The sequence below is a fragment of the Sebastes fasciatus genome, chromosome 17 (genome assembly GCF_043250625.1).
Source record: "Sebastes fasciatus isolate fSebFas1 chromosome 17, fSebFas1.pri, whole genome shotgun sequence".
NCBI classification, from domain to species: Eukaryota; Metazoa; Chordata; class Actinopteri; order Perciformes; family Sebastidae; genus Sebastes; species Sebastes fasciatus.
This window is the reverse complement of record NC_133811.1, coordinates 18,352,315-18,373,675: the sequence shown is the minus strand read 5'-3', so window position 1 is coordinate 18,373,675 and position 21,361 is coordinate 18,352,315. Positions and strand designations below refer to the sequence as shown.

The 21,361-nt window shown below is 40.6% G+C and overlaps 2 protein-coding genes across 9 annotated transcripts in view; one reads left to right on the top strand and one right to left on the bottom strand.

Moving 5' to 3' along the window:
• Window positions 1–21,361, bottom strand: part of acot13 (acyl-CoA thioesterase 13) — a 195,218-nt gene that overhangs the window by 140,824 nt on the left and 33,033 nt on the right. The window lies entirely within an intron of this gene.
• Window positions 1–21,361, top strand: part of ripor2 (RHO family interacting cell polarization regulator 2) — a 76,677-nt gene that overhangs the window by 37,897 nt on the left and 17,419 nt on the right. For all 8 annotated transcript variants that reach the window (XM_074612571.1, XM_074612572.1, XM_074612574.1 and 5 more), the window contains exons 2-6: window positions 9,197–9,317; window positions 13,895–14,050; window positions 14,412–14,490; window positions 15,710–15,733; window positions 16,213–16,266. In XM_074612571.1, coding sequence (XP_074468672.1) covers window positions 9,197–9,317; window positions 13,895–14,050; window positions 14,412–14,490; window positions 15,710–15,733; window positions 16,213–16,266 — 434 coding nt within the window. The remainder of the gene's footprint in view (window positions 1–9,196; window positions 9,318–13,894; window positions 14,051–14,411; window positions 14,491–15,709; window positions 15,734–16,212; window positions 16,267–21,361) is intronic.

The following is a 21,361-nucleotide window of genomic DNA, read 5'->3' as shown; positions in this document are numbered from 1 at the left end:
CACAGCTGACTATTCTGTGAACCATCTTTATCATTAAAGGTGTTTCATCGCCACCTCACAAGGTGATCTTAGCATATTTCTCCTCAGCACTGCCATCCTAAAACAGTTTCCTCCCTTTTCCTTTTCCTTTCTTGTCCTTTTAGCACCTTTTATGAGAAGCCTTTTAGTGAAGATGAATAAGTGCTCCTTCCTCAGGAGAAACTTGCACTTTTCCTCAGCACTGATAATGAGGTCTGGAGTCATTTTGCTTCCTAAAAGTAGCTATAAATGGCCAAATCCTGAAGTCAGTCAAGAAGCAATATCATGATCTCTCTGCTGTGCAGAATCACATTTGCATGCGCAGCACTCTGGTGTCACCTTTCATAAACATAATGACTGTGCAGTGATTAAGTGCCTGTGTGTGTTCTGCAGGCAGATTTGTCAATGTTGCACGCTTTACCTGCAGGGAACTTTTGGATTTAAAACATGTTCTTTCCAAAATGGTCAACAGGTTAATGGGACACGTGATGAAAGTGGGATTAAAACATGCTGCCTTTCATCTCAAAATTAATCTTATGCACTTTATGCATGCAGGAAATTATGTAGACAGTCTGTAATCTGTAAAGAGTTGAAATTTCTGGATGTCTTGCTGCGAGTCTTAAATCTTAACTTGTTTTTTTTTAAGGGAATATCTGAGGAAATTTACATGCACTGGTTTTGTAGTTTAATATGAGCATGCTAAGTAGACCAAAGTTTCTTTTTGACTTTGAGACACTTGAGAGGTCCATAACAACCCGATGTGCTCATGTAAAACAAAACCGATCTCTATCAGGGTTCCTCACTCTTGTTTTCAGTTTTGAACAGGATTACAGGAAAAGAAAAAGACAGAAAAGAAACAATGTAGTATGTTTTGGCTCAGGGATGGCAGCCTGCAGCCAGTTTTAGCCCAGTTTGGAGCCGCACCAGCAGTCTGAACCAGTTCACACACTGACATGGACTCATCAAGGGATAACTGAGCAGCTTTCAGGCACGCGCTTGCAACCTGCGGGGCGTGTTGGAACATGTCAGTCCATTTCCAGTCATGTAAACAAACCCTATACCATCACTATGATCTCTGGGATTTGTTCTGTTTCAACAGAGGCCTGGGTGTTTGTATCTTGTAATCAGACAGCTGTATCTTTTTATACACTTTTCTCCTGTCAAATCTCTCCTCATCTCCTGGCTGCTTTATTCTTTAATGTCTTCCTATTTTTATCTGCATTTCCTGCCACAATTAATACAAAGAAACACAATTAGAAAGGAATGAAAGGCCGTTTAGGGACGCTTTTGATGAAGCAGCATCTGTAAAAGATCAGAATATAAAAAATACGCCTTTTCCAAATTAAGGATTGGTGCTTTAAAAGACTCGGCCCCGTAACACGAGGGCGTGTGTCCTACTTCTTGGCAGTTGGCTCATAACCGTTGTTTTACGTAACGCACTTCATCCCATTTTGTCTGCTGTTGCCATGGTGAGGCTAATTTATACAGGCATTAAGAATTAGGCTCCTGTTCTTAACATGCTCTGCGGGCTAACGCTGTTTCTTTTACACTTAAATACACACTCGTGGAATAGGCACACACACACACACACACACACACACACACACACACACTCTCAGAGGATTATTCAAGAGTTAAGTGTGTGTGCAGCTGTTTGGGAGTTTGGGAGAGACTCCTGTATAAAAGAGGAGAGTGAGGTGGGCAAAATGTGAGTGTGTGTGTTTTGTGCAGACGAGAAGCTTAGAATGATTGATATGATTGTTAGTGTGAAGTCTTTAAAGATGCAGCAGTTTGTTTACGTACACTAAATATTCAAAATATTACACATTTTCCTGATATTGAGTTGCAGCCTATTTTGCTAATTTTATTGTCTTAAAACCTAAAAACTTGAGCTGTGAATTGATTAAAATATTATATATTTTTATCTGTTAAAATGTTCCTTAAAGGGAGATTTTCAAGTATTTAATATTCTTATCAACATGGGAGTGGAAAAATATGATGCTTTATGCAAATGTATGTATATATTTATATTTAACAACATAAAACAATGACAAATATTGTCCAGAAACCCTCACAGGTACTGCATTTAGCATAAAAAATATGCTCAAATCATAACATGGCAAACTGCAGCCCAACAGTCAACAACAGCTGTCAGTGTGCTGACTTGACTATGACTTGCCAAAACTGCATGTGATTATAATAAAGTGGGCATGTCTGTAAAGGGGAGACTTGTGGGTATGCATAGAACCCATTTTCATTCACATATCTTGAGGTCAGAGGTGATGAAAATGGCCATGCCAGTTTTTCCCCACCAAAATTTAGTGAACTTTGACAGCCCTAATAAAAATTCACCTGCTTCTCATCATCTCCGTCACTTCTTTTGTGATTGCTGCAAACTTCAGAAAAGAAGAACTTATAAAACTGATAGATACATAGAAGAAATCAGTAAGAATTTACGTCATTAGTATGCATCATGGAAAGAAGAAATGTCTTGGACATGTTTTACAATCAATATTGATTTGTATGAAAGAGTGACAGTGAGAGTGAGTAGAACAGAAGAAACAAAGGAAGAAGAAAGTGAGTCATACTGTCATTGAGGAGGAAACAAGAGGTGACCTCGGTGGGAGAAATGTTTAGAAAAACAATTCAGATGTGTTAGTCACCTGTAAACAACCCCTCCAAACTGAACTCTACGACCTGCAAGGTGCAGGTCGAGTGACCGACGGAGACAGCAGAAGGCGTCGGGGAGCGTTGTTAGTTTGTCTAAGTCAGAGTTGGAGGTGCTGAGAGAAAATCAGTCTATATAATGATGTCATGATGATGATCAATGATGTATTATTACTAGCTATAGATAACATTTAACATTTAAATCTTCTGGCAATGTTTGCCTTGTAAAATCATATTCTGTAAATCAAACGAGCCGATTCAAGTGAACGTTGTTTCATCAGTCCATAACATCGCGCATTAATAAACAACCAGTCGCCCCAGCATTTTAACAGAATGACTGGTTGATGATTTGCTCTCATTAGCGATATTATGTTCTGCTTTTTGCAGGATGTGCGTATTGTATTGATGAGGCTACAGCACCATCGTTCTCACCCTGCTCCCCCGTGCCGTCCCGTGCTTCGGCTCGTCTGGATGCTCCCCTCATTGTTTTACGTAGCGCAAAAAAAAATGTGCTGTAATGGCTGGGAAAACCCTGATTTTAGAAAAGCAAACTAGAACATCAGCATACCGAAGCAGGCACTTCGGTATACATACAAGGTATTGGAAGCTTCGCGGCGCAGCAGTCTGACATGTTCTTCTGTTTGTCTGTCTCCATCTCCCCCGTTTCAGTGCTGCTGACGCAGGAATGTACACAAAACCGCTTCTACACACAACAAACAGTAATATCCATTTGAAAATAGCTAATAATAATGAATGTTGAATATGAATAATGAATAATGTTGTTGTTATTTGGGGATTTATATTTTATTATGACATACTTATATATAAAAAAAAAACAATAACAAAGCATTCGAATACTGATTTGGAGGTCGATTACCATGGCAACTGTCAAAGCTTCTAAGCATTCGGGTCGGCCCTACAATACATCCTTCATGAATATTCATGCAAACAGGAGTTTTAGTTAATCAGATTTGGAAATCTACATTTGAGGATCCCTTCAATGTTATTTTAAACATTTTATGTTATCACAGAATTTTCCCTCAAATTCCACAAAAGACCTTCAGCTCTGTTCACAACGTCTGCAGGAGGAATATCCGATAATAGGGAGCAAACGGCACAATGCCAAAGTGATAAAAAGACATCTCAGACATGGTTAATTGCTGCTGAACTGTATCCATTTAAAAAATGAGTTCACTAGCAGTAGAGTTATCTCGGTTGAACACCATCAGTCACATGACCCTCGCCCTGCAGGTCGCAGTGCTCTGTTGAGAGGCTCCTGTGTCTTCCTAGACGCTCTGTCATCCCTCATGCACTTATCCAGTCTGCTCCTCGCCCCCCCAGCACTCACAGAGCACTGACTGTCACGAGAGAGCACCTGATGTAATCTTAATTTGCTGTTAGCTCTCCGTCCATGTGCCTTAATACATTAGTCCCATCAGTCCCGTCCCCCCCCATGTGTATCATCTTGCCAAGCCGCAGCTCAGCATACTGATCAATCTACTGTTCACATATTCCACAAAGAAGAAACACACTCTCACACCTCGTCGAGGGCATTTCAGGCTGTTAGCGTGTGAGCGCCAGAGAAGAAAGACCGCTGAATGGACTGAATGGCGGCCGCATTCAACACGGGCTAACGGCTGGCACCGAACCAGAACGCACTGCGAGAGTTGGCATTGTTGTTCTCGTTCTGAAAGGCTCTTTAGACGAGATGAGCGCTGACACTAAGAGGTGCAGAGGAAAGGTTTTTATGATTCAGTGGCTGAACTCAACTCTTTGTGTGTGTGTGTGTGTGTCTTTATACGTGGGGACCATTGATTTAAAGTTGGAGTTTGTTTTGAAGGGGGTTTGCTGAGGCTGGGAAAGGTTTTGGGAGAATCCAGAAGCCTGGATGTGAGTGTGAACGTTCAGCATACCACTCATGGCAAAATGTCTACTGCAAAAACACATCAAGAGGGTAAAGACAGGCTATAATTTCTATAACTTTGAGTAAATGGCAAATGTGTTCCTCTCAAACCAATAATAGAATACTTCCCGGAACCCAATATGACGTCTTAATGTCTTGTTTTGTCCAACTATCTGTCCAAGACCCAAATATATTCTGTTTACTATCATATATGACAAAGAAAAGCAGCAAATCCTCACATTTGAGAAGCTGGAAATTGAAGCTGCTTGATGTTAAAAAGCAGGTACTGGCTTTGTTACTGAGGGAGAGAAGATGATTATCTTTTTATAAAGTGTCACATTTATCATGCAGTGGGTGGGCGAGTCCCTGATAAGTGAATGTGGGACAAACACTGAGTTAATTTCATACAGTCTCCGTCTCACAGTCAGCATTAGATTTTAGTGAGCACACTGTGTAACTCTAAATATGAAGCTGTTTGAATTGTGTGTTATTTCACGTCTATTCTCTGCTGACTGTAAGTCGTAGTACTCTTATTCCCTCGGCTCCTCATCACGGGCAGAACTACCTGCTCGTACCATTTGGGAATATCGGGGTACTGAAGGGACTTGAAACTAAACAGCTTCTACCATCTGGTATCATTATGGACAGTTTTTAGTTTTCAAGTGCCCACATTCTCTCGTCCTTCGTCTAAATCTACGGGAAGTCTTCGGGAAAGTGCAGGGAGCAGCGTCCATCCAGTTCTGTGATTACCCAGAGAGCATTAGGTAACAACATGTACCATTTGCCACCCACTGCTCTTCTTTTAGGAGAGTGAGTCAGAAAGTCAGAGAGGCAAACATGGCGAGGCAGAAAACGGTGCTGTTGAGCATCCAGAGACCAAAATGGACCAAAAATGCTTCAGAGGATTCGGGCAAATTGCTGCTCTTCTGTTTGGTCTTTCAGCTGCTACCAATGGGGGTTAGGGGAAGGCGATAATGCAATACGACTGATTATTGTACTTCAGTAGAATCATATGTGATCATACAAATTTTATCCGGCTAATTTCTGACGTCCAAATTAACAACTCTGAGTTGTGACTAAAAACAAAATTACTGTAAAGAATATTGATTTTTGCGGCTTTAATAGGGCTGGGCGATATGGAGAAAATCAAATATCACGATATTTTTTACCAAATACCTCGATATCGATATTGCGATGATATTGTACGGTTGACAAAATAGTTACACAATGAGATTTTTGATAAATAATAATCATCAATGTGGATTTAATGACTAAGGGGGTAAAGGCAAACAGTAGCACAGCTAGAACAGTCTGGTTTGTTCAGAAAATTACATGTCTTGTAATATGTATAAATGTATTGCAGCCTTTAAAACCAGGAAAAGACAACACATGCATATTATGAAATCCAAAATCTAAGACAATATCTAGTCTCATATAACGATATTCAATATAATATCACTATATTGCCTAAGCTTTAATACTATTTTGTTATTAGTTTTAACCATATTGCATTGCACCAGCTGTGTTAGCCTACAAGTCAAAATTAAAACCAAACAATATTTTGTTTTTATAGATAAATCAGTCCGTAGAAGCAAACAAGATGTATTTTTGGCTCCATCTCTCCAATCAAACAGACCTTCATCCTGATGATTCATTTACTGAGTCACAGCCATCAGTGGTCCTCAATGTTAAAGTGAGCTAGCAGCTATTAATAGCCTGAACAGTATCCGTCTCACCGGCCTTTTGTCCCCCCCGCCGCAAAGCAAGGCTCTAGTCTTTCCTCGGGCCCCGTGCCGGGTCTTTGTGTTGCTCTCTGTCTGTCACAAAGACCGAAGGAGGGGATATCAGGTTGCTCAATCGCTTGTAGCACTGAGGTGTCTGTGGACGACGGTAGTGTGTGTACATGCTTACATTTGTATGACGAAATGAGGTAGTCTGTCCTCTGGAGACACAAAGACGGATGCATCAGTGGAAAAAGAAACAGGTCACGTACAAACAGAGTGACACACACAGAAACCGACCAAAAATGCAATCACTTCGTATTTCAAAGTTGTTTAACTGGTAACGCTGCGGGACGGTTTATCTTGTTTGTGTGAGGAAGAGCGGCAGGCACACAGGAGAGCTGAATACTGATGATGATTCCTCTGCTTGTCAGTGGAGTTTAATTTGATTTGACAAATCTGTCTCTCTCTCCTCCAGCCATTTCTGTGTGTTCACCATACTTTTCCTTTTAGCTCAGTTGTGAAGTGATACTGATTAACAGTAAATGACACTTCTCCGCTACAGTCATCAGTCTGTTAACATTGAGATCAGCACGTTGGGTCAGTTGCGCTCTCCTAATTCTGGTATCTCGGAATTTGACTGATGCATTTTTGGATTTGGTGTGTATTTCACTGCATGAAACTGCAAGTCTTTTTATTAAAGGTAACATGAGGCCAGAGATTGTTGTGGCACTGTTGTCAGCCCGCCGTGACTCACTGAATGTAACCAATAGCGGAAACACTGAATTTAATAATGGCAATGACAAGACTCTGGCAATACGATACATATCATGATACAGGGGTTACGATTCAATATATTGCGATACTACTAATAATATAATAATAAAGTTTTTTTATATAGCACATCAAAACTCACATTACAAAGTCCTTTACAACAAACACATAAAACACAACAATAATCACAATCCATCAATGAGAAAGAGGGATAAACTTAAAACCCTATTCTTAACATCAAGAACAAAGTACAGTGCAAATCAATAGTTCAGAAAATTATAGGAAAGCCTTTCGATATAGATAAGTCTTTAAGCGTGATTTAAAACAAGATACTGATGTCACAAACCGGAGCTCCTCAGGCAGGTCGTTCCACAGCCCAGGAGCCCCTAAAAGCAAACGATCGGTCCCCTTTAATTTTTAAGCGTGATGTGGGAACAGTCAGCAAGTTCTTGCCTGAGGATCTCAGGCTGCGCACTGGTTGGTAAGAGGACAACAGCTCAGATATATATTTTGGGGCCACGCCATGAAGGGCCAATAAGTAAAATCTTAAAATCAATCCTAAAACCAATGGGCAGCCAGTGTAAAGTCATTAAAATTGCAGTGATGTGTTCTCTTTTCTTGACTTTTGCTATAAGTTTTGCTGCTGCTTTTTGCACACTTTGGAGTCTATTCATTGATTTCTGAATGATAATTTGAGTGTCATTAAAACTCAGCATGGGTCGTATCCTGGCAATATTTCTCAGATGGTAGTAATATGTCTGGACGACCTCGTTGGTTGTTACTGTAAGCAAGGCGATGTATTTTGATTTTCAAAATCAAATTTTAGGAAAACTGTCATAGTGTAAAGAATACACCACCATATGCATAAAATCTGAGTAAAATATTTTTTTTTTATGCAATCAGAACAGTGGGATCTGCATTTGTATTCATCACAGTCTCTGTAACATCCAACATCATAGCACTACTTTGAGAGGGCGCATCTCTTTGCTAATTAAATTAAGTATTGACTGAGTTGATCTTTGCATGTAAACTATTAATAAAAGATCGCTACGGTGTTTTTGAGAATCAATATAGTATCACAAAACATAATATTGCGATACTCAATATTTTCTTCCAACCCTACTTAATAAGGTCAGTATTGGGCCCCCAAACTGCAGCAGAGTTGTGCATCCCTGCTTTGTCTGTCATTAAACAGTTACTCACTGAATTGCCCTTTTAAGTTGAAATACCATCCTGCTGCTACTGGCATCGTGATCTGGACAAAATCTCAACATGCTAGCTGAAACTGTGATTCAGTTATCTCTGTGGATTCTTCCCTCTGGGCACTTAATCTCTGCTACATCATTATCTGACAGCTATACGTGGACGTTTCTGTCTATTTTCAGCTCGTTCCCCAAGTGCCCACGTGAGCCGCGTTGCACTCCACATCATCTTAAAAAAAAAAGGTTGAAATCTGACAGGCTGCTGCTGCTAATAGACGCAGTGATGAAGGATGTCTTAACTATGGGAGAAGCTGATTAGATAACTCAGCCATCGGACGGCCTGGGTTGTCTTTTTCCTGGAAACGCACAAATTAGATTTCTAGAAGGCAAACATGGTCTTTAAAGCTACAGCAGGTCTGTGGTGTAACCTCAAGTATGTAGTGACTTCTGCTGTGGTTTTTAAACAGCTGTCAAGTCTGATGAAATGCCTTTTTAGAGGTCGACCTCTTAGTTCAGGTAGGAAATATGAACAAACACGGGGAGTGACAAGAGTCGTGTTTTGTGACACCTGCCTGAGGAAGGAAAACATGAAACATGAGGTTTGTCTGCAGATGAGTGGAGACAGGTAGGCCGGAGTAGTTGAGACGTGTTAGCGCAGGATCTGAATGCTGCTCGTCCACATCGCACATGGCAAGCTTCCCCAACACTGCCTACTTTGTCCTGCCTTGCACAATTTTCCCTGCACTCTAATTAACCTTTCTGTCGACATGGTTTGGCTGTTAATTGAGTTCATGGGAAGCTTTTGTTTTACCCAAGATGCATTACCGACCCTGATCCTGAATCCATCACTCTGTGTCCACGTATTGTCGATGGGTTTGTATTTAATGGATTTGTGTCTGTCTTTTCTCCAGGAGTGTCGTCCCGCGTCCCGGAGATCATGGCGGCCGGCACCCACTCCCCCGGAGGGCCCAACGGCATAATCCGGAGTCAGTCCTTCGCCGGCTTCAGCACGCTACAGGAGCGACGCTCTCGGTAAGTCTTTAAAGCTGTCAGTCTGTGATCAGCTGATGTTACTCATATCTGAAAGATCAGGGGGGCAAATTGATTTCCACGCCAAGAGTAAATCATATCCTCAGAAACTATTGATTTTGAAGGTGAAGCTGATTAATGATTAGTTGACAGTAGATCAGGCATTAAAGAGTCGCTTTATCATTATATTCTTAAAGTGGTATAAAGTTTGGGGAGTTGCGAGAGACGGATTAAAATCAAAGCAGAAGACACATCCCCGGAAGATGCTGGCCTACATTCCCCATAATGCAACTTTTTCATTAGACCGTCCCCGCCCAATGTCTTTCAAATCCTACACCCCTGTTTTGTAACCCATGCTTTCTGTCACAAAGTGTGAACCCTGAAACCCAATCCAGGATAACCCTGATGACATCATCAGGGTTATTTTCTCAGACTTTATAAAGACTTTATTGTATGCTTTGCCCGAATGCATCCGTAGATCTTTTTGAGCCACACGTTTCTTTTGAGACTCACATGAACTTTGTTGCTTCATGTCGTATTCCCGTTGTCGGAAATTGAAAAATAACTGGCAAATTTCACAAAAAACTCTGAGAATCGCCTTCCACCGGTCTTTGTTGTAGCTGCATTTCTTTTTCTTTGTGGTAGTTTCCATTATATTCCACCTACATCTTCATAGCTTGTGACTTTCTGGTGACTTGCATTTTTCCCCGTTGGGCAAAGCGTAGCAAAGAAAGTGACAGTTTAACCTGCACTTAACCTGCACTTGTGCACAGTTTGATTGACAGCAAACACAGCCCCGTGATGACAGTCATCCCTGCTTTTTTCACAGCCATTGGATAAAAGCCAGATTTTTAGAAAAGCGTCTTTCCTCCAGTGGTTTGACTTTTGAAAACTAGCCAATGAAATTTGTGGGACATCGTCTCAGTATGTGGTATGTGGGACATGCTGTGTTGTCCTTCATAAAGCGGGACACCTCGTCATCCTACTAAGGACAGTGAGACAAAGTCCTCTTTCTTTAGGTAAACCTTACATAACTGTTACATAAGTTGACGTGACATGTGAAATCTTCTGATTTAAGAGCAGTAACCATAGTCATTTCACTGGCGTTCATTCACACAACATATGCAGCACATACATAACACCCTTTGAATCAACGTACAATCTGTGATTTTGTAGGGGACATGTTGATGGAAAAGACAACACATGAAAAACGATGATATTGAAGCCTAGAGACAGCATTTTAACATTTTAAGAAAATGGCAGCAACTCTTTTCTTGGAAACTATTCTTTAATATTTTGCTCATTATTTGTCTTTGTACTGAGAATATGTATCTGTTGAGTCTCTGCCCTGCATCGTCCTGCAGAACAGATGATGTTGGCATCTACACAAAGTCCTTCAAAACCTTTATTTGCTTGCCACTTTTGTGTTTGTTTGTAAAATGTCCCGTTCAGAAAAACATCACTGTAACCAGATTCATCACTCACAGAGAAAGAAGGAGCTCAATAATCTGGTGCCAACCGTCGTGGCGTTCAGCGAGCCACAGCAAGTCTCAAGATCCCGTAAAGGAACTGAATTCTTGAGGGATGATCAGCACTCTGTTGCATAACCACACAGCTAACTCAGTTTCCTGGTGATGGTTTCATTCATAGTTGGTCATAAGATCGTTAAAGTTCTTGAGTGATCTTATCTGCGTTCCCACCTCTTTGACTCATCCGTGACGGCTCTCGCTCACTCATCACGAGACAAAGCCCTCGCACACTCACAGAAATATCTCTTACAATCTTTGGGCTGTTGACGCCTGGTCCTCTTCAGCAGCCCCTGGTCCTGCTGAGAGAACCTATTTGAAGACGCTGTTCCCGTCTTTCCCCTCTGCTCAGACAGTGAGCGGGGTAATTGGTTGGAATGACTCGGGTGTGTGGGCGACTGACAGCGGCTGACAAGTTACCCTTCTGATAATGAGCGAGGTGGAAAGCTGCAGCGATGTGGCTTCTAAGGCCACCGCAGTTTGTTAGTGTCATCCAGCTAGACCTTTCCACATGTGTACCCATGATTTGTGTGCAATTATGCATGCATGCAGACTTTGCAGTTTGTGTCACAATTATAAGTCGGTATGGAATAGTGTTAGCATCTATGCATATGTGTGTTTTTGTGTGTGTGTCACTGCCAAGAGACCCTTCTACACTACAGCTTGCGTGACCCCAAGGCTACGCAGCGCTCCCATTCAGCGGTGCCCTACATTTGTGGCAGCTTAGCTCGACTTGTGCTGCGTTGCCTGGCACGCACGCGGCAAGACGTGGCACGTTCCAACTTGCTGGAATTGGTTGTCGCCGGGTCTCCGAGATGACTCTGGGATCGTTTCATTAAGTCCAGGGGAAATGTCATTTGTCAGCTAAATCTGTAATGGTTTTAAAAGCTGAAATGTGCATGAGCGTGTAAGATGAGCGTGACCTAAAATGGGTTGATGTGAGGAGAGAAAGGCTTCTGAGGTTTTCTTTATGTGAGCATAGAAACTAGGCTTATACATGGTGCTGAAATCATTAATAGAGTTCTCCATCAATCATTCTGATAATCTATTAATTGTTTTTAGTGATTTATCAAGCAGAAAATGGCAAATATATGCTGATTTTTTTAGAGCTGCAACGAACGATTATTTTCATTGTAAATTAATTTGTCGATTATTTGCTCTATTAATCGATTAGTTGTTTGGTCAGTAAAATGGTGAAATATGTGGACCAGTGTTTCCCAAAGCCCAAGATGACGTCCTCAAATGTCTTGTTTCATCCACAACTCAAAGATATTCAGTTTACTGTCATAGAGGAGTAAAGAAACCAGAACATATTCACATTTAAGAAGCTGGAATCAGAGAATTTTACTCTTTTTTTTCTTTAAAAAATTACTCAAACCGACTAATCGATCATCAAAATAGTTGGCGATTAATTTAATAGTTGACAACTAATTGATCAATTGATTAATTGTTGCAACTATTGATTTTTAGCTTCTTAAATGTGAAGATGGGCTGCTTTTCTGTTTTGTATGATAATTAATTGAATAGCTTTTGCTGCTTTTTCTTGTCTTTATGTTGTAGTAAATTGAATATTTATGGGTATTGGACTGGTGGTCCAACGAAACAAGACATATGATGGTGGTTGCAGCCCTTTTGTACACACATGATACCATTTAAAGGAGCTTGTGTCGCTGCCTTTTTATATAAATATGTATATACTCTGTTTAACTCTATGTATCCACATGTGTTGGCTTCCCCCCCCTTGAGTCAGTCACACTGTTGTTGGTCCGTAGGGAAGCGAGAGTGAAGAACGCTGAATGTCATTGATTGCCGGGAGTGTGATTGTGCCTCAGTGTGTGTGTGTTTGTAGGTTCACTCCAGCAGAAGATAAATGGCAGCATTACTCAGGTCAAACACAGAAGGTGGGGGGGTGGGAAGCACATGTTTGCATGTGCACACACACTTGTGATTTAGCACACCCCTGTGATCGATGAAAACGTTCACCTCTGAGGTTACGCTGTGAGTTTTGCACGTTTGACAGTTTTTTTTGCTGAATGACATGTAGGCTAAATGTGTCAGTCTGGAGTTATCTTAGTGTGAACAGACTCGACGAGCCCTCCCCGTCGGACAGATGAGATGAATTCATGCTGAGGCTGGCCCTAGGGCATGTTCAGCATGCTGTAATAATACAGAAATCTCATCTAACGCTACATTATTATAGGCAGCTGCAGGCCTGGCTATCTGAAATACTGTGGAAATCCCATGCTAAATATTTAATATGAGATGTAATGTTGTGTCTGCGTGAGTTAGTCTGAACCAGGAGTTTTCAGCATCGGTCCTGTTATGACAGTATTCTTTGACTTCTATTTGGCGTATAATCATCAAGTTGTGGAACCATAGTTTTTATAATTTTGTGGGCTTTGAGGGATGTAAACAGGAAGTATAATGTTGCCATGCAGTCAGTTAGTTATCTCTGACACCCTTTTTTGCCTGTATTTTTTACATTTGGGCAAATTATTAATTATCTATAAGCAGTTCCTGTTTGCAATGTACCTACGAATGTACAGACAACTATCACTGGATTATTCTGATACTGAAAAACACTTTAAAACATGATGATTCTCAGGCAAGCTCTGTGGTTGTAAGAAGCATCTTTTTTATGATTTCTAAGCAGATCTATTGATGTTTATTTGGAGATAACAATAAAGTAAGACACTCTGAATCTAAAAATATTCATATCATGTGTGTTCAGATCACATCTCTCCCTCTGCACCCCCCCTTCAACTCTCCTAGGCGTGACTCACAGTTTGAAAACCTCTGCTCTGAACTATCTGCACTTCTTAGTTCTTAGTAGATGTTTGGTCGAAGATATAGTCCTCCTGTATCCTGCGTTTGCTATGAAACTTTTGCAAACATTGTGAAACACAATATGTTTTTCCATCATTGCACAGGAGATTAAGAAAATTCCTGCACACAGAGGGGACGCTCTAGTCTATTGCACTCACTAATGTGTATGTGTATGTGTATGTGTATGTGTGTGTGTGTATGTGTGTGTGTGTGTGTGTGTGTGTGTAGGTGTAACTCTTTCATGGGGAACTCGGCGGTGCAGAAGAAGCCTCAGTCCAAGCCAAAGAAGCCCCACCTGTCAGGACACAAAGGAGGCAGCAGCTCCAGAGAGCCGCAGCCTAAAAGAGTGGAAGAAGTTTACAATGCACTCAAACAAGGCCTGGAGTGAGTAACCCAAACACTGATACTGCACCGCATACACACACTCCAGTCAAGCAATGGAAATATCTTTCTCTTCAGTACATAAACTAATCAAATGTTCCAGAGTAATCATTTCTTTATAAGTTAGTAAGACATGTGTGAGTAAATGTCCATAATCTGTTTCTTTAATGTGTTCATTTACATCCTGTTTGATCTATTTTTTCTGCTGTATATATTTACATAACTGCAAATATGTTTATATACCAGTGTGTTTATATTGCTGTGATTATATGCATACATTCATTTCTGCCACAGAGATTGATAAGGTTTTAATCTTTTTGAATTTGTATCAACCTCTCAAGTGTTTTCCCTTTTCGTCCCGTAGTGAGTATCTTGAAGTTCATCAAACAGAGCTGGACAAACTCATGTCTCTGATGAAGGACATGAAGAGGAACTCTCGCCTGGTGAGAAGCTACCATATATTAATTTACATAGAAGCAACACATCACATCTTAAAGGAATAGTTTGACATTTTTGGGAAATACGCTTATTTGCTTTCTTGTCAGGAGTTAGATGAGAGGATCAATACGACTCTCATGTCTGTACTTTAAAGGACGTAGTTAGCATAAAGACAGGAAACAGTGAAACAGCTAACCTGGCTCTGTCCGAAAGTAACAAAATCTGCTTACAAGCACCTTTAAAGCTCACCAAGTCACAAGTATTATCTTTGTTTAAGTCATACAATCATTTAAGTGTAAAAATTAAGCTTTAGACGTGCTGGTAGGCAGATTGTTTTATGCCTCCGTTCCAGTGACAGCGGAAGGTTTTATGTTTTTGGGTTGTCCATCTGTCCGTACCATTCTTGTGAATGCGATATCTCAGGAATGCCTGCAGGGTATTTCTTCAAACTTGGCACAAATGTCCACTTGGACTGAAAGATGAACTGATTAGATTTTCGTAATCAAAGGTCATGGTCACTGTGACCTCACAAAACACGTTTTTTGGCCATAACTCAAGAATTCATATGCTAATTATGACAAATTCACTAATGTCTAACAGGATAAAATGATGAAGTGATGACATTTTGGACAGACACGGATGTAAACTGCAACTTGCATAGTAGGCGGAGGCAGGCAGTTTGAACAGAGCCAAATGATTTCCCCCTGTTTGCGGGGATGCTATGCTAATCGCTAAGCTAATCATCTGCTGACTGAGTTAAATATTTACTTATGCATGAGAGTGCATTTAAGTCTCCGCAAGAAACCAAATAAGTATGTTTCCCAAAATTTCAAAATATTCCTTTAAAGGCCAAAATCACAGTGTTTTTTTCCATCATGGTATTTATACCTAAGGTTACTTATATCTCACAAAAAGCAGCAAGAACAGGTTTTGGCAGCTTTGATCATCTCAGATCACAGCTCTGTTTTATTTTTCATTTTAATGATGCATCACATGCAATAATAATATATCAACTTTAATATCACAGATTCACATCGCACACACACATATTGTACACATACAGAGTCAAGGCTGCCACTGGAAAGGCTGTTTAACAGGATCTTTTTTTATACTATAGCCTACTTTGCATTTCTTAAGCAGCCTCAGCTGTGCCGTCCTTCTGTACTAACTGTGATTGTGTGTGTGTGTTTTTGTGTCTCTCTGTGTGTATTTTTTCCTCTCCAGGGAGTGCTGTATGATCTTGACAAGGTGAGTTGATGGAGGGGAGGGTCTGCTGTAACAACCGCTCCAAGTTTGGCGTGTGCTGGGGGGGGGGCAATCTTTGATGTAAAAAAAAAAAAATTGAGACGAAGGAAGAAGAAAAAACTGCTTAAGGCAGAAGAAAGGAGGGAGGAAGGACAGAGTGGAAGTGAAGGGCTTGAGGAATAATGCAAGAAAAAGGATGAAAGAGAGAGAAAGTGTGTGATGGGACAGGAGAGACAGCCTTGAGAGGGATTAATTGTGAGATATTTGCATATAAAACCAACAGATCCCATTTAGTTAAACATTTTTGCCAACTTGTGACATACATTTAATGATCATTAATGATCATTAAATCATTGTTTTGACAGGCTTGTAAAGTGCGCCTCATTATATCCTGTAGTATGGACATACAAATCATTATGTTTACAGATTTAAACCAGATGTGGGCCTCAGTAAACTGTTGTGCTGTGTCTGTCTTTCTGCAGCAAATAAAAAACATTGAACGGTACATGAGACGTCTGGAGTTTCACATGAGCAAGGTAAGAACTGATGTGATGGATTGATATCAACCAGTGCTTTCAACATATCCATCACAAGTTGTTGGTGTTGTGTTCTTGAGTCTTTAGTCTCATTTGTTTTCTGCATTCAAGTGCTATACTCGGAAAGCATCCATCAAGGGCTGTTAAAGATTTCACATCTAAATACCTCTTTTCACTTTAAGCCTCTCCACACAACACCCACACAGTCACTCAGAAACCACAATACTGGCGCATATTTCCGCCTCTCGTGCTTATTTGCTTTCTTGCCGACAGTTTGATGAGAAGATCACTACCACTCTCATATCTGTCCGTTATGTGTGAAGCTACAGCCAGCAGCAGCTGGTTAGCTTAGCTAAGCATGACTTGGCAAGATTGGAGACAAGGGGAAACCAAGCCCCCAGGAAGAGCGCAGGACTTTGAAGCAAATTGTACACAGTGGCCGAACGGCGGTACTACAACTTCCGTGTCCGTCATGTGATGCCATTGGGCCCAAAAAATACTTTTTCCCATAGATTTACATTGGGAAAGAGACGTCTGTAAATCAGCAGATAATTTATTTAAATCATAAGGTCCTAAAAGTTGAAATGTGTATTTATTTAAATCATTAGGTCCCAAAAGTTGTAAAATGAACTAATAGCAGAATCCAGAGTGTTTCCCTTCCTCCGTTCATGTAAATGAGCTAGCCAAAGGCAAAGTTTGGGAGGCGGGGTTAAAGGAAACGCTACTGCGTCTGCTCTATGGGCCCAATGGATGCGGAAGATTGCCGGATGATCCGGGTACTTTATCACTCAGCAGTTGAACCATGGCTTCATGCGCCCACGAGCAACTCTCATAGGAATGGACGGGAGCTTGCCTACAACGCTGTATCCAGCTCCCTTTATACATCCATGGGGATGCTCTGCTCTGCTCTGTCCTAAGGCACCTCTTAAACTCACTAATTAAAATGTTATATCTTGTTTATTTAATCTGTAGAAAGACTTAAGTGTAAAAACAACTCTATCTTGGCTGTGCAGTGATAGAGCTGCCTACCAGTAATTAACTCTAACTCTGGAAACAAGGGGAACAACAAGCTCTGGCTCTGTGCAAAGGTAAAACAAATCCACCATACCAGTACCTCTAAAGCTTTGTTTTTTTTGTACTGATTAAGCTAATGAGATTCAACATATTAATCATCTAACTCCCAGCAAGAAACCAAAATAAGCACATTTCCCAACATCTTGAAGTATCTATTCAACGTATCATTCTGATGCACTGATAATTTGCGTGTTGAGTTTTTACTCCACGCTCTACTGACTTTGTCTAGTTGGCTTCAGGAAGGATTTTTGCTGTCAGGTTAAGGTGGTATTCTTGCTCTTCTCTGGTTCATGTGTTGATGTATTAGGGAAGTTTCCAGCTGTTTTAATGGTTGAAGCAACAGGTTGCCAGGTAGGGAAACTTTTTCCCCCCTGTATCCTCCTTTGTAGTCTCCTCTGTGGTTGCCAGTTGGGGACATTAATCCCCAGCAAGGTTGCGCAGCTCTGTGACTTTTCTTCCACATCCCCTTATTGTAGTCCTGTAATAGTCTCCCTCGCTGTGCGTCACATCAGACGTGACAGCAGGCAATCAGAATACACACACCGAAACAACAGCGCCGCTCCGAAGGTTACCATGGTTACCCGAAGACGGAGCCTTTGAAGTCCTGAGGAGCACGGAGGAGCCAGCTATTGGGTGACCTTAACCCTTTATGTTCACATACGTCCTGACAGACTATAAAAAAAACTCACCTTCAAGATGTCCAACAGCAAAGCCAATACGACAGAAGACAAAGAGACAGTCCTTGGACAGATTTGTGGAAGTGTTTCTGAAGGGTAGAAGTCAACAGTGAATCTGGGTCAGGGCAGTTAGTCGGCTGTAGTGATTGTCAGGGTGCTTTAAGGAAGAATAATGAGAGGAGGGAGATGGAGGGAACATAGGAAAAATAAAAGGTCTGATGAGAGTCATTTGAAAATAGGTGATGTTGTCTTAGAAACTCAGGAAATATATCTGCAGGCGTGCTCCACTTTGACCTCGATAACAAAGAGAAAACACAAGCAGATTCAATGCTTGTTCTGTCTTGTGAGGTTGTCACAGGATGCAGTTAAAACAAGCACACACTCAAAGCCTTTCTACTCGGCATCCAATATTACTCTGAAGCTCCTCTGTTCTTTCACGCTCTGCAAAAATAGATTTGAATGCACTAGTAAATATTTGAAGGAGTGACTGATTTATCTTTTCAGGCAAATAAAAAGCCTCAAAAGTCAAAGCATAACTAAAAAGTAAGCTAAATCTAGCACTGCCTGTGCTCTTTTGTTCTAAATGTGTACCAGCGCTCCTTCGCCAAACCCTTGTCTTTTCATTGACTGTCTGACTTTGTGCAGGTTATAGGCTGGAAATTGAAATAGTTTAAATTTTATTTATTTTCACCAATTCTTTGTCATTATTTGAAATGATCAGTTTCTAGTCTTCTAACAGAGGTATGATGCTCTGATAATGTTGGATGTAACTTCTTAATGTCAACCTGAAATGGCCTTGTACAACATCAGTTTCAGAGGACTTGATTTTTAGGTTGTAGCAGGCTCATTGGTACCAACCATGTCATACTAGCTTACTAGGCTAAATAACGCTTCAAACTTACGCTAAATTTTGGCGAGGAAAAACTGTCATGGCCCTTTTCAAAGGGGTCCCTTGACCTCTGACCTCAAGATATGTGAATGAAAATGGGTTCTATGGGTACCCACGAGTCTCCCCTTTACAGACATGCCCACTTTATGATAATCACATGCAGTTTGGGGCAAGTCATAGTCAAGTCAGCACACTGACACACTGACAGCTGTTGTTGCCTGTTGGGCTGCAGTTTGCCATGTTATGATTTGAGCATATTTTTGCCATGTTTAACATGTTAAACCATGTTATGCTAGCTTGTTGGGAAGGAGGTTAAATAACGCTCCAAACTTATGCAAAAGTTTGGCAGGAAAAACTGGCATTTTCAAAGGGGTCCCTTGACCCATAAAGCAGCATATTTGTCCATTCCCATGTGGCTAAGAGTATTAAATACTTGACAGATCTCCCTTTAAGGTACATTTTGAACAGATGTGCGATTAATTTGCAATTAATCACGATTAAATATTTTAATAGATTGACAGCCCTAGTAAAACAAATTCAATCAAGTCTTCTTTATTAGACTTATAATATTCATTTGAAGTGAATTTTAATTTAAGTATAAAGTTAAGTAGGGAAGAGGAAATGCATGCTGGATTCATTAATAAAACTTATGCCAATGCCAAGTCAGCTAGGAGCCCTTGATGCCCCGTTTGCTCCGTAGACACACACACACACACACACACACACACACACACAGGACAGTTAATTTTCCAAACCTCAGCATCAGCAGATAGCTATTGAGTGCGATCAATTGCTGAATGTCCAGCTAAGAGAATCGGCCAACCACAAAAGCATCGTGGTCAGGAAATTAAAAAAACACACACACGCACAAAGAGTTGGCCTCATCCTTACTGTATATAAAGAGTGGCTCTAGTTGTGAACTGATGCTGTGTTCCTAACCGTAGGTTGATAATTAGCCTTTGACAGAGCTCTAATACTGTATTACTCCATCCAAAATACTAAGCACTCCATATGTGAACTATTGTTCAACGTACTTTTGTGTGAATAAACAGTAGTATGTATCTTTTCGGACGCACTGAGCAGTAATTTACGTCGTCACTTCCTGAGAGCCTCCTTGCCGGTTGGAGACGTGTAACCATGGTAACTTGTGCCAACCTCATGTGACCAAACAATGATTTGTGAGAATCAAAGTCTGAACTAATTTTAAATATATATTACGCCTAGCAAAGTGAAATCTTATACTTACACTTAAATTGAAGTGTTATTGATGTTACAGAGCTGTCCGTCAACGTCTGTTACGAGCGTTGTCGTCACTACCGCATTGAATTATGGGATATTTGTGCCGGCATAGTTCACTGGAAACAGTAAGCAATTCACATACTATTGGTTTCGGACATAATAAAAAAACTCACATACTGTTTTAGCGTACTAAATAGCATGTTAGTATGTTAGTATGACATTTTGGACGCTAGCTATGTGTTTATTCAGTTATCAATTATCAATCAGTTCCTTTCAGACAGATAATTGTACTGTGTATATATAATAGACATTATACATACATACATAATATGATATAATATGTTTTGTTAAGCTAGACTGCTTATTGCAGATACTGTATATCGTAACAGGAGAGACTTCAGAGACCAGGTCCAACGCACACTGGAGCACACAGATTTAAGACAGTCAATTTTATTAGACTAACGTTTCGACGCCAAGTGTGTCTTCATCAGTCAAACAGATCCGAGACTCCCATTCGCTTAAATAACCTCCCCTAATTGGAAACTGATTCAGCAAAGGCTGGAAAAATGGGGAGGGAACCATTTAGCTGCATGCAGATATATCGTATCAGTGTATTTGTCGTTCGATGTCGAGCATTATGAAGCTTTCAGTGTGCTAATTGTGGCCCAGCCATGTCCACAAGATGGAAACACGAAGTACACATGTATTTTAGGAGAGCAGTAGTGCTGATTGGCTCGTAAAGGACACCGTCATCTTTATTTGTTTCCATTTGTACCATCAGACAGAGTGATGATTATCTCAGAGATAGAAATTGCTCCCTCAGTAGAGCAATATGCTGTTATGAAAATGAACGTGTGTAAATGAACATCATTAAGTATTTTGTCATTAAGCTGAGTATATTTTAGTGTCTTACAGATACAGTATACACATCATTGATTGGCTGTTTAAACAAATTGTCAGGCACATACAGTATGAATAAAACTGTAAAAAAAAAAGCAGCACATGTACTTTACCTCATCTCAGAGCAGGACAATAAAACACATCTTCAGTTATATATTCAGCAGCTGTGAGCTGCAGTAGGTGGGTACGTGTTTGTCAGCATTTGTGCTGCGGCGCAGGCGTCTCTCTTTGTGCAGGACAGCTGCCGTGAGGGATGACTTAACAATCATCCATCAGCAAGTTGTTAGTGTGTATGTGTGTATGTATGTGTGTTTGT